Source organism: Pholcus phalangioides, unplaced genomic scaffold (genome assembly GCF_987345545.1).
Source record: "Pholcus phalangioides strain wild (caught in Gottingen) unplaced genomic scaffold, Ppha-v1.0 ptg000031l_1, whole genome shotgun sequence".
Lineage (NCBI taxonomy): Eukaryota > Metazoa > Arthropoda > Arachnida > Araneae > Pholcidae > Pholcus > Pholcus phalangioides.
The window spans coordinates 8,485,455-8,498,259 of record NW_028301621.1 but is presented as its reverse complement, the minus strand read 5'-3'; the positions used below and the strand labels follow the sequence as shown (position 1 = coordinate 8,498,259).

The window sequence follows — 12,805 nt, the reverse complement described above, 5'->3', positions numbered from 1 at the left end:
CTAGTGTTTTTTTTTTTTATAAATTAAAAAAAAGTTACAAATTTCACTCACAGATGACACTGTATCACAAAACTTGATATCATGGTCTCCAGATTTTGATTAGGTCTCCAGATATCTCAAAGATAAGATTCATGCCACACAGGTAACCAACATCGAGGAACTGAAGACAAGAATCACAGAAGTGATCAAGACTTCTGAAATCCATGTTAGCAGACACGTGGGATGAAATGTAGTATTGTTTGTAGGATGTAGCCAGAGCTGAAAGGGTGCTCAAATTAAATGTGCACAATAAAACAAATCAAACTGAATGTAATAATACAAATTCCTTAGACCTGAATGACTTTAACTACAGAAACAATACCTCTAAATAACTGCAGAGGCTAGTGTGAAACCAAAAGATGATTTAATTATTTTAGTGATATATGGCTCTAATTCTCATGTTTCATGTTTATCTCTTGTATGATAGAAAATGATTGAATTATGAATGATAGATGACTAATACAGCTTTGTTAAAAAAAGATACACACAAAAAAAAAGTTATTTAAAAATGCATCAATTAATGAAGCTTCCATTTTTAGCATTCAACTCTCCAGAATCAACAATATTCAATAAATTTATTCTGTTTGAAACAAAATTATATGTATATATACTCAGACTTCTGTTTTAAGAATTCGCTATTTTAGTGTTTGTTGTACATTGGTCAAGATGTTGGTAGCACCTTGCAGTTTATTCAATGCTCTATGATCGGTGTTGCGATCAAATACCTTATCAGTAGTATTTTTTTCAGCTCGAGGAGTAAACTTTGGTCGTTGTACGCTCTTGAAGAATCCTTTATTTGATGGAACTGCAAGAAAAAAACAAAAGGAGGAGGATTTGTTGACTTTCCCTAAAAATCATACTTTTATTTTCTTACTTTCTGTCACTAACATTCCCCTCAATGCATATTTTCCCCTCTATACAAATGCATATATACTACATATTGATATCACATATCTATCAATGGTTTTGAGATCTCTAAGAACTCAATACATTATGCAAAGATATCAAATATAAGATGCACAACTGCTTCAGATAGAAAGGTCAATTTTTACTTTTATGGTGTTGGGATAGTGTTTGTAAAATGTATAAAACAATTAAAACAATTATAGGGTGGACGAAAAATCCTGGACACATCTTAAAATTTAATAAAAACTCAACAAATCAACAGAAGAAAATGTGTGGCTCACACTAGAATACTTATCTGAGGCCTAGTGTTTTTTTTTTTTATAAATTAAAAAAAAGTTACAAATTTCACTCACAGATGACACTGTATCACAAAACTTGATATCATGGTCTCCAGATTTTGATTAGGTCTCCAGATATCTCAAAGATAAGATTCATGCCACACAGGTAACCAACATCGAGGAACTGAAGACAAGAATCACAGAAGTGATCAAGACTTCTGAAATCCATGTTAGCAGACACGTGGGATGAAATGTAGTATTGTTTGTAGGATGTAGCCAGAGCTGAAAGGGTGCTCAAATTAAATGTGCACTTTTTGCATCATATTTTTTATGTGTTATGTCAAGTTTTTCGGTAATGCCATCTATAAGTGAAATTTGTAACTTTTTTTTTAAATTTATAAAAATTCTTGTTTAAACCGCACCTTCAAATATTAATTGGTTGACTTTTTTTATTAATTTTTCAAATGCACCCAGGGTTTCTCATCCACTCCCTCTACATACAAATATAGATCGGGGGGGGGGGGGATGTCACAAAACTAAATGCAGCAAAAGTCAGTCAACTAGATAGATGTATATCAGACATTGTCATGTACATGATTGTATTCAATAGCATTCTATGGATAAGTGGGTTGCATTATATAATCCAAAACATGAACTGAAAAAGACTAAGGGTCTTTTAACAAAGGACCCTTTTATTACAGGGTCTTTATCCAGACAGTTGTACGCAATATTCAAAAATATAATATTCAGTTATGCTGAAAGCTGGATATGAAGCTCTCATATGGATAAATTTCACAACATTTATCACTTTCATCAATTATGCATAATTCATAAATAAAATTGGCAATGTAGAAAAAACCCTATGGAAATATCACTTCAATTTGACCAGTTATCATTTTTGCTTGTATGTGATGCATGAATACACTACATGTATCTTACCATAAAAATTAAATTAGGTCAAAATAAGTGTGAAGGTATAATACAGTAAAACTTGTCTTCAACGGAATCGCAAGGGACAGAGATTTTCGTCCGTTGAACACCGGTTTCAGCTTAATACAGGTTCAACTGATATAATGTATAAAAGTATGTAAGGATCTTGTATGTGATTGAAATAAAATAAAAATAAATTAATTCAAAAAAGATAAAGTGAATAATTTAAAAATAGATAAAATAAATAATTAGTCTATAATTACTGAATATGTGTATTTAGGTTTTGACAGCATCTGTATAAAATTCCGACTTACACCGTTTTCATATTAAAATAACTACCTTTATGATACAAATACAACGCCACAACAGGCAAATTGCCCAACGAGGTGGCTGACTTAAGACATCATGGATCCCCGAACCCTTTTTTACCCTACCTACTACTGCTACACCACACATGCACCCCCGCCCTCAACCCCCCACGGAACCCCCAACGAATCGGTACATGCGGGAATGTGCGTGTACGTGTAGTGCAACCTGACGTAAAGTTTGTTTCTGTGTAATGCTTGTTATGTGTAGTGCTGTCCCCAGTTTTTCTAACTATGAGTGAAGTGTTATGGTTGAATGATTTACCGTTGTATGACTGTTGCTCTCTGTGGCGAGACTTTTTAACGGGGAGATCGGCTCGCATTTGCGCCTTGAAGTTGGGAACCACAGAAAACCAACTTCAGCCGACCACCACTGTGGGGTTCGAACCCGGATCCTCGCATCGCGAGTCCGTCACTATAACCACTCGACCACCACAGCGGCGAACTTTTATTTATTATTTATTTATTTAACTTCCTCAAAAATTTTCAATTAAAATGTCAATATCTGTTATGTCATGTTCAGTTTGTACATTATTGTACAATTGTATGTTAACATAATCCTCAGCATCAGGGCCGTAACTAAGAGTTTTGTTTTATGAGGGAAAGAAAACATGATTTTGCCGTCGCTACCACTGTAAAATTTGATATTATAACAGTATTTTTGTTCCCAACTCAAATTTGCCACCCCTAAATTTTGCTGTCAAGGCAGTTGCCCCCTTTGCTTTTCTATCTAATTAATTCCGCCTTGTGATCACGGAATGCCCGCAACTTAAATACAATTTTGTGTCTTGTACATCATTTGGAAATTCAATCCTTACACTGATTTCTCCTGTGGAAAAGAATGCTTTTTCGAAAAATTTTGTTAGAATTTCAGAAAGCAACTGCTTTATTACATAATATAGCTCATCAAAACCACAGCATCAAGTAAAGATACGGTTTTCACTCATCTAAGGGTGGATGATGTAGAACTCTCATTTGCAAGCATAGATTGCATAAAAAATTGCGGTGGAGCACTTTACATTTTGCATGATCCTTTAGTCTATTGGTCACCAAACACTGCGCAGTGTTTGTGTAAAATTTGCTATGAAAGGGTGTAATTTTCTTTTCCGTTTCTGCGTTAGACAAGTTCCGTTCCATCCAGGTCTTTTAATGTATATTCTGGCAATGAAATCGCAAGACCACAATTTTTTACAGTTGAAGACAGAGATTTCCGCTTCATACAGGTTCCATTAGACAGGTTTTACTGTATATATCATAAAAAAATTGAAACTATCTCTCCTTTTATACAGATACTTGCATATTATAGAGGATAAGAAAAATTACCTTCAGAAACTCCAGTACTCAATTCACTCATCACTAGAAAATGAATATGAATGAAAATAAATTTTTCATTTCCACAGCAAATGCAAGATCCAATAATAGTGCAAGTAAATGTAAACATAGGGCTATCTAATATCTAATTGCAAAATTTGAAGTTTTTACGCTTATTGGAAAGCTAAAGAATTTCATCTGATATCAGTTTATACAAGCAGAGCTACTAATCAATTTCACATCATTTTTATGGTGCCATGGTTATTTTAAACACTTAATAAGGCTTTATTGGCTGCAAAGCAAAAGTAACCACTAGAGCCCAGAATGTCCTTTTTTACATATTTTTGAACTTTTTTTGTAAAAATGCCTTTTTTGAATTTTTCTTGCCCTAAAAAGTCAGGGATTCTCAAACTTTTTTTACACTGCGCCCCTTTCCCTATTCAATGCTTACGTGCAACTTCCACCGGCTCCCCAAAGCTGTTTCACAAAGAATATTTTCGGAAAACCTTCGTCACCCTGACAAAGGTCACACCACGGTGCCGCAGCACACAGTTCGAGAACCCCTGCCCTAAGTGACTATTTCGACATTGTTTTATGTATATTCATGACTTAGAGTCCATATTCTGTAGAACTTCTGTAGATATTTTTAGCACTAAGAACTTCAGAAGAATTTTCTCAAATCTCTCTTCAACACTTTATATATATTCTTATCAGCACCTCTAGTCCTATTTAAACGCAAGTACCTGAAACAGGGTTGTTTGGTTTAAACCAAGTATTTTTTTAAATCACATATAAGTGTCTCTAAAATATAATTTTTTCCTTAGTAAAATAACCACATCCATTTTTTATTAAATACAATTTTTCATTCTTACCACATTTTTTATCCTTGGGGCCCTTGACATTGACCTACACAAAGAGGGAGTTAGGACCCCCAAGCTAAGATTATTGTGTTATTTGGCAGGAAAAAAAAGTATCCCCCCCACACCTTTTCAGAAGTAGAAAAATTTTGAAAACTCCCCCTCGAGAAAATACTGCCTACACCTATGCTTGGAATGTGTACATTCTGATGTTATATTTCCAAATGGTACAAGTGGTTTTTCCTTCAAAAAATTACATAAATGTCTATTGAATATATATATATTCCCCCCCCCCATATAAAGTATCTTAGTCGTTTAAAAGTTTTTACAGTAGCAAAAATTTCTTATTTTTACCACATTTTATAACCTTGGGCTACATTCTGATGCTCCATCTTCAGTGAGTTCATAAACGAGGATTTTATATGTAGTTATTTATTATCCCTCACACTTTTTTCCCCTCAAAGAAGCAACAACAGTGGCTTCATCATCATCACCTGCTAATGGCCATGTGGTCTTTAAAGACACAGGCTGCCCTGAAGGACAAAGACCAGTGTAGGGTGGTACATTGAATCACAAACATTTTCTTTGCATAGGAAGCAGCATGTCTCATACTGTATATCACCACCAGGCTTTAATATTCAATAGTTCTTTTTTATACTTCCACCTCTTCCCTCAGTTAATCAAGGCTCTACTGCACAATAGTAAGTTATTTATTAAAAATAATCAGCTATATACAGAGTGATTATAATTAAAGTTTGTTTTAAAATGGTGTAAAATAAAAGTCACTAGTAATAGAATAGTAATAGTAATAGTTAAGAATAACTTAAAAATTTGCATAGCAATTTTACTTGAAGAAAAATTTTCTTTCAAAAATCTACTAACTGATATAATCTGCCAGGAGTATAACCTTTTTTGCGTAAGCGAATCATTTCAGAGGGCATGGTTTCTGACTTTAGTGTTTTGAAATCAGAACTTTAATATAATTACCTTTTATATCGTAAATCATTGCTAACTATAATCTGCATTAATAATACTTCATTAAACCCACTTTGTATTTTTTACTTAGTTTTTACCAGCTTTTAATGCATATTTAAAGTAAAAGAGAAAAAACAAAAATAATTTCTCAAGTAAAGCTAATAACTAAATTGCAAAAGTTACCAAAAAAAAAAGTTTTTTTTTACCAACCCTGGTCTGAGAGACAGAAAAACAAGGTGTCTTTAGCATAAAAGTGACAAGACTTTCCAACTCTGCTATGCATAGCTTTCAGATCATCAACATATCATCAAATTCGCATCAAGATGTATATAACATTTCTAGATGAAAGCAACCCACATGCATAAGAAAAGCTGCAAATAAATTAGAAGTTTGTTTTTCCACATAGCATGTTTTGTTCATGCATTGCACATCATAAATGAATAGCTGACCGAAGACTGCTCCAACAGGGTGTGTGGAAGTTGACAGCTTTGGAGAGAGCTTGTTATTTTGATTTTATTTTTACACCATATATGAAATACATTGCAAGCAACTACGGCACGTTATTATAGATATGCAAAAATCATCTGCAGAATTTTAGAGGTTTTCTTTTTAAATTGATGCAATCGATCAAATACAAAGCTCAATATTTTAAAATTTTGCGAAACGTGTATTGTTTTATGCACATTTTGTAAATAATTCTATATGAAAGTGTTGTTTTTTATATCATTATTCTTAAATATCAGCAAGCACTATTGCATGTCAGCTAATTACATATTAAATATTTGATTGAATCATACTTAGACTTAACCCTGAAGGACCACTAACACTTTTTTTGACATATTAATATCAACATGGCTAATGATGCATTTATTATAATTTATTATTGAAACAGTAGATTCAGTGAGGGCAACCAGTTTTTGGACCCTTAATACCATAGCTTTTGGTTGCTTTTCTTTCCATCAATTATAAATGACTTTTTAGTGCCTATTTTAGGCATTTTTAGTACTTTTCTACCTGCCTATATTGCCTATTTTTAGTGTGTAAACCTCAGGGATCTAATAATCAAATTAAGGTAACCTTTCTTATAACTATGGGCTATGACACAATTAACACATGTGCAGAAAAGTGCAAAATAAGATTTTTCACGAGAATCTTCTTCTTGAAACAAAAAAATCGATAGAAATATAAATAATTTCATACCTGAAGATCTAGTATGAGAGAAAGGTTCGGATTCAGGTGGTACAGCCCAACTGCCAGAAGTGTTAGTTTCTTCTTCTTCATCATCATTTTCTGATTCTATATCATGATAATGTGTGCCAGGGATATACTCAGGGATCAAAGCCTTTCATATTAAAATAGAAATATAAAAATATGATCAAATAATGAATAAAAAACTGCAAGTATGTTAGAGCTCACATTGAAAAATTTTTATTAAAAAAAAAATAACTACACATGGGTATTTCACTGAGTGTATTTTATTTTTTACTGTGTGAGTATTACATGGATATGTACAATAATACAGAAAAAAATTATCTACAGGTTTGTCTTTCCTTCCTTATCATCGTCATCATTGCAGGGATGGAGTGTGAAAGTTTCATCATGGAATAAACAGGAAGTTTACATTTTAATTTTGTAACTTTAATTTAATTAAAATTAATAACATAACTGCACATTTCTATTATAGAAAGAGACGGAACACTATATACAATAATATATACAATACAACGATACTCTGCGGACTAAGAAAAAATATCATTGTAGGGGGATTATTATTATATAGACAGGCAGCATTATCGTTTGGTGCCACCAAATTTATGTTGTTGCAGGCATCTCTTCTGAGTTGGCGATGTTAGTACCACCACCATAAAAATGTCTTTATAAGCATTTATTCAGCAATAAAATATTTAATTCTAATTGATTAGTTAGTGAATAAAATTCAGTTTATTGTTTCACTTTTTTAGTACTACATCACTTTTATGTACTACATACAAAATAGCTTCATGGCAACTTCATCAACAGTTTCAGAGGGTAGATAGTGCAAAATACCTATGTTATTAATCATCCTTGATAGAACAAAAACTGGTGAGGAATTTAAAAATATATTGAGGGTAGTTGAGTGAAATATAAAATTATTGTTGTAGCAGTTTTACAATCTCCTCAAAAAACATCATTATAGAGGGATTTATCATAGTAAAAATAATGTTATATCGAGAGGAGTTTAACATTATTAGACTATAGACAATGACAAACAAGATTTTTAAAAATATCGTTGTAGGGAGATTTATCTTTATATCAAGTATTTTTGTAGTGAGGCATCACTGTATCAATACTGATGAATAATTATTCAGAAATAAATAAAATTTTGATAATTAGTCAGATAATCTTTAGCTTTCTTTGGTTCTATCATCTTGTATTAAATCCAATACATAAACTTGAAGAAATCAATGGCCCAGTTCAAAATGGCAACTTAAAATTTCATAATGATGTTTCGGATATCTGCATTTAAAAGATTCACTTTGTACGAAAATGAATGGGAATCAACTCAGATTTAATTACATTAAAGAGTGTATATGCAGAGTTGGGAGTTGCTGCTGTTTTCCATTATGTAGAGGTATTTTCCACAGTTCTCTCGTGGTGTGCATAACTCAACAATGCAATTTCCAGAGTCATTGTTTTTTTTTAAACTGGGCTGTCGAAATGATAATATTCATAAAATAAATGTTACTATTCAACATTTTTAGTCTTATACAAGAAAATTTCAATGAATTTACTAGATTTTTATAAGCCTTTCGCTTCTGTTTCTTCTTTTTAGTCTCACTGCAGCATCGCCAAAGCCATAAGTAAGGTCCAAAAAAGCAAATAAAAACATTCAGACAGAATAATGTCCCAGGTCCAAACAGTTTCAGCCGTTCTCTCCTAAAAAAAAAAAAATTCTCATTATGTGCTCATACATAATATATGTGATATATTACACATTATGTGATTATGATGACATACATAATATATATAATTTGTGCGAATTTTTTAGAGCAGCTTACAGACTGCAGCACATAACTAGCTTTTCTGCCTCAGATCATTTGATCATTTTTGTCGCACCACGGTCATTTTCTGCACACAAGGGCTAATTAGACAGGGACCTACAATTTATTGCCGCTTCCGAACAGCAGGCTTGTTTTTTATACTCATCAAGAGGTTGGTGCGCTAACCCCTCGATGGGGGGACTCCCTACGGTAGCAATTTTTTCTGCGCCCATGGAAAAAATAATAATAGATATGGTCCATGAAAGCAGCCATGAAAAATGCTTGAACCTAGCCACTAAAATTGTTGACATGGCCTTGCCTGCAGTGAGAGAAAGCAAACAGTTTTTAGTGGAATTAGCTGGAATTAATAATGAACAGCTAAGGAAGAATGTTTGAACGAGTCACTTTCGAGGTGCATTTTAACAATAAGGACTTTTTACTTTTACAAAAATATGCCTTCTATAAAAATGAAGAGAACATGTATAATTTACATTAATTAGAGAAACAGAACAAACTTACGTATCAGGATGCAGTGGGAATCCTTCACTATCATATATAACCGATGCATCTCTCAAGTCAGACTGAGGATATTCATCAAGAGTGAATGGTCTGTACAAAACACTATGAAGACCCATTTCTCCGATACGATCCGCCCCACCAAAACCAAATGCTGCCTTTATAAAGCCTGAAATATAATTTGTAACGAATTTAAAAATTAAACATATCCAGAGAATTTCCTGTCATCTATTTCCCGTTGAAAATGAAAACTGTTACCATAATTTAACACAAAAAATATAATGAACAACTTAATGTGGGGGGGGGGCCCTTTTTTGAGGTATTTTGCAAGTACAGATTTTTATGAAAAGTTGATTTAACTGAAAATTACTTTGATGTACAGTGGAACCTCGGTTTACAAGCACAAGTCCTTTAATGAATGTGCTCGTAATATAAAACACTCATATATTCAATCAAATTTTCTCATAGGAAGTAATGGAAACTCAAATGATTTGTTCCTTGAATGTCTCCCACAGACCAGCCACAATTCTTTTCAAAGATGAAGTATACATTAATTTATTTAAAATTTTTGTATTTTTACCTATTTTATATTTAAGGGTCAAGTATTTATGAAATGATACAAAAGGGCAAAGGGGGTTCATTTTGGAATTCCCACTTGCATCTATAACATAGAAAAAAGTATTTCACGAGCTTGTGCTATGGATTCCACTTGTGTAGTCTGTGTCATCTTAACGAATGGACTCAAATCAAACAATGGGCTTTAAACTGTTGAAGGAATTTTTATGCATATATGTTTACAATATAATTTTCAATGTGGTCTTTCATTAAAATAATAAAGCAGCCATGAAAAATGCTTGAACCTAGCCCCTAAAATTGTTGATATGGCCTTGCCTGCAGTGAGAGAAAGCAAACAGTTTTTAGTGATGATGATGCATTGCTTGAATCTAGACAACACGAAACTAAACTGCACATACAATTAGGCCTACCATGTACATAAAGATATATTCAAGAGAGAGAGATCCTTGATCAAATACTTACCACACAAAAGTAAAAAGAGCAAGACTGCAAAAAATGCTGCAAATGGACTTCTAGTCACCCATCCTTTGTGATGAGGTTTTGCTGTCAGAATAGGTAATGATCCTTTGAACCCAGCTTTGTGATAATCAGGAACTGACAATGGCTGGCATTGAAGGCTTTCACCTAAGCACTAAAAATGTAGAATTCATTTAACTTATACAAGATAATCAGAAACCTAATACAGTGAAAATCCTGTATACCAATGCCGTCTGTTATGATAACCATCCAAAGGACAATATCCCCCTCCAACATATTTCTTATAGTGTCAATATATTTCATCTACATAACAATGTTTTTCTCCAGTCTCTTGATCATTGTTATTTAAGTTTCATGGTAGTACTTTGACATTTTTGAAAAAATAAAATAATTTTTTTTTAAATCATAATAATCATAATTAAATTCAGATGTCAATCAGTTATCTGACACTCTCAATTATTGGATGATATGCAACATATAATCTTGCATCAACAAATAATTTTTTTTACAACAGATTTTCAACAACTGATGATTTTTTAAAAACTGATACTATGTGAATTATATATACAAGAAAATATATAGTATTTAGGCATGCAGATGTGATATTTGATAGGTTTTTGTTGCACCATGGTCATTTTCAAACAAAAGCTAATTAGACCAGGACACAGATTATTACAGAATCTGAATGACATTTGACATTTCATTTTATTCTTTGATGCATGAGAGGTTAAAGCAACAACCCCTCAGTGGGGAAGACTTCCTTCAGTAGCAATGTGTTCTGTGGCCATGTTTTGCTGTTTAGGATATACCTCGGCAATCTGACAAGGATGAATCGGGTATGGAACTCGAGACACCTCTGAACATTCTTTAACACAGTAGGAGAGTATTTTATTAACCTGAATTAACACACATATATGATTTCATAATTAGTTATTTAATTAATTCTTAAAACATTGCCACCTATAATATGTTCTTCCAGTTAGAAAATAATTTTGATATTCCAACGTGCTCTTGGTTCTGTGAGTATCAGATAATTGGCAGCATGAGCAGGGGTACTGGCTCATTCCATCCCAGCATCAATGACAGAGCAGACTGATTTAAAGTATATGCATACATATATGATTTTACATCATCATTGTGCCCCCCCCCCTTCCCCGTCTATATCTCTTATACTGGAAGTAGTCTATTATACATAGCATACATTGAATTTTATTGATAATTTCAGAAAATCTTATCTCCAATGAAACTTTATTTATTAATTATTACTCTATGGAGGGAATAATAAATTGTCAAAGTATGGAGCCTTTTAGGTCCTACCTTCTTTTGTAGAAAGAAAATAATCTTTGAAGAAAAAGGATGTCCTTGTAAGTTGAAGAAAATAAGTATAGATTTTGCTGCTTGTGCAGAATTTGTTGACATGTGTAGAAGTATGAGAGAGAGACGAACTATAATAAGGGAAAAAAGAATATAAAACCAATCGCTGTGTTATCATACATCCTCTCCCTCTCCCACCACCAAGATACTTCCTTTTCATATACTTCAGGATTACTTCCTTTCAATTTTAAGTGTAAGGCAATAAAATTACATATGTTCTCAGACATTATACAATTGATACCCACTAATCATGTGTGTGTGAGTATAATACCGATACTCATACTGTCCTTCATCCTGCTGCCACTAGAACTAATATGTCGCATAATAATATCAATTCAACATGCTTCACACTATTGGAATTTGCTACCCACCTTTCTAAGTGATATCTGATATCAATAGAAGTATGTTTAAAACCCATGTGATAACTGATTTATCCCAGCACCAATAGTTAAATGGTTCATATTATTTGGAGCATTTTTTTTCTATGGTTCATGTTGATAGTTTTTCTTCCTGGTTGAATAGCTAGATTTCATACACAGTGTCTAATCTTTGTACAAATCAATTTTTTCCCATGAAAATGTTAGTAATTTAAGCCATTTTTTTTCAGTCTTTGTAGCTCAACCCGCCCCCCCCTCCTTTGTTGTATTCGCCAATACCTCTTATCGACAATGGAGCTTGCAGTGCCATTCATTTGCTCTTTTCTCTGTGGGTCTATCCATGTGATAAATTTTATTTATGTAATGTTAAACAAAATCATTTTGTTTATAATATTTAACATGTTTATTTATATAATTATTTTTTACATGCAAAAGTAAATTAAAATCAAAAGAAAGTAACCCTGAATTTTCACATCATTGTAGTAACAAAGTTCAAACTCATAGTGGATTTTTTTTATCACTACACAAAGAGGATTTGTTCGAAATAGCTCTATCTCATTGATACATAAAGAAAAAAATTATTCATTTAACTTACCTTACACTGGCAATGCATGTAGCAAATACACCTTGATTTTGGATCAAGTATAACTACCCTTTCGGCTATCTTACCATACAGAGCAGTTCTGATTTGAACTAAAAAGAAATTAAGTATAATATATTGTTTCAAATGAAATTATGTTTACCAATGTAGCACATACTTTACGTAAATATTGAAAAAAAAAATTAATGAAAATAGAAATTATA

At 32.6% G+C, this 12,805-nt stretch overlaps 1 protein-coding gene across 3 annotated transcripts in view; it reads right to left on the bottom strand.

The window, feature by feature from the left end:
* Nucleotides 1-287: 287 nt before the first annotated feature.
* The window catches only part of LOC149067085 (hapless 2-like), a 29,194-nt gene continuing 16,676 nt past the window's right edge, over nucleotides 288-12,805 (bottom strand). The window contains exons 11-17 of one of the 3 annotated variants that reach the window (XM_089252995.1): nucleotides 12,597-12,694; nucleotides 10,236-10,404; nucleotides 9,201-9,366; nucleotides 8,433-8,577; nucleotides 6,862-7,003; nucleotides 3,842-3,874; nucleotides 388-844 (exon numbers count right to left, since the gene is read on the bottom strand). In XM_089252995.1, coding sequence (XP_089109121.1) covers nucleotides 675-844; nucleotides 3,842-3,874; nucleotides 6,862-7,003; nucleotides 8,433-8,577; nucleotides 9,201-9,366; nucleotides 10,236-10,404; nucleotides 12,597-12,694 — 923 coding nt within the window. In that variant the 3' untranslated portion in view covers nucleotides 388-674. Of the gene's footprint in view, nucleotides 845-3,841; nucleotides 3,875-6,861; nucleotides 7,004-8,432; nucleotides 8,578-9,200; nucleotides 9,367-10,235; nucleotides 10,405-12,596; nucleotides 12,695-12,805 lie in introns of all 3 variants that reach the window. The other 2 variants (XM_089252997.1, XM_089252996.1) reach the window with 2 other exon arrangements.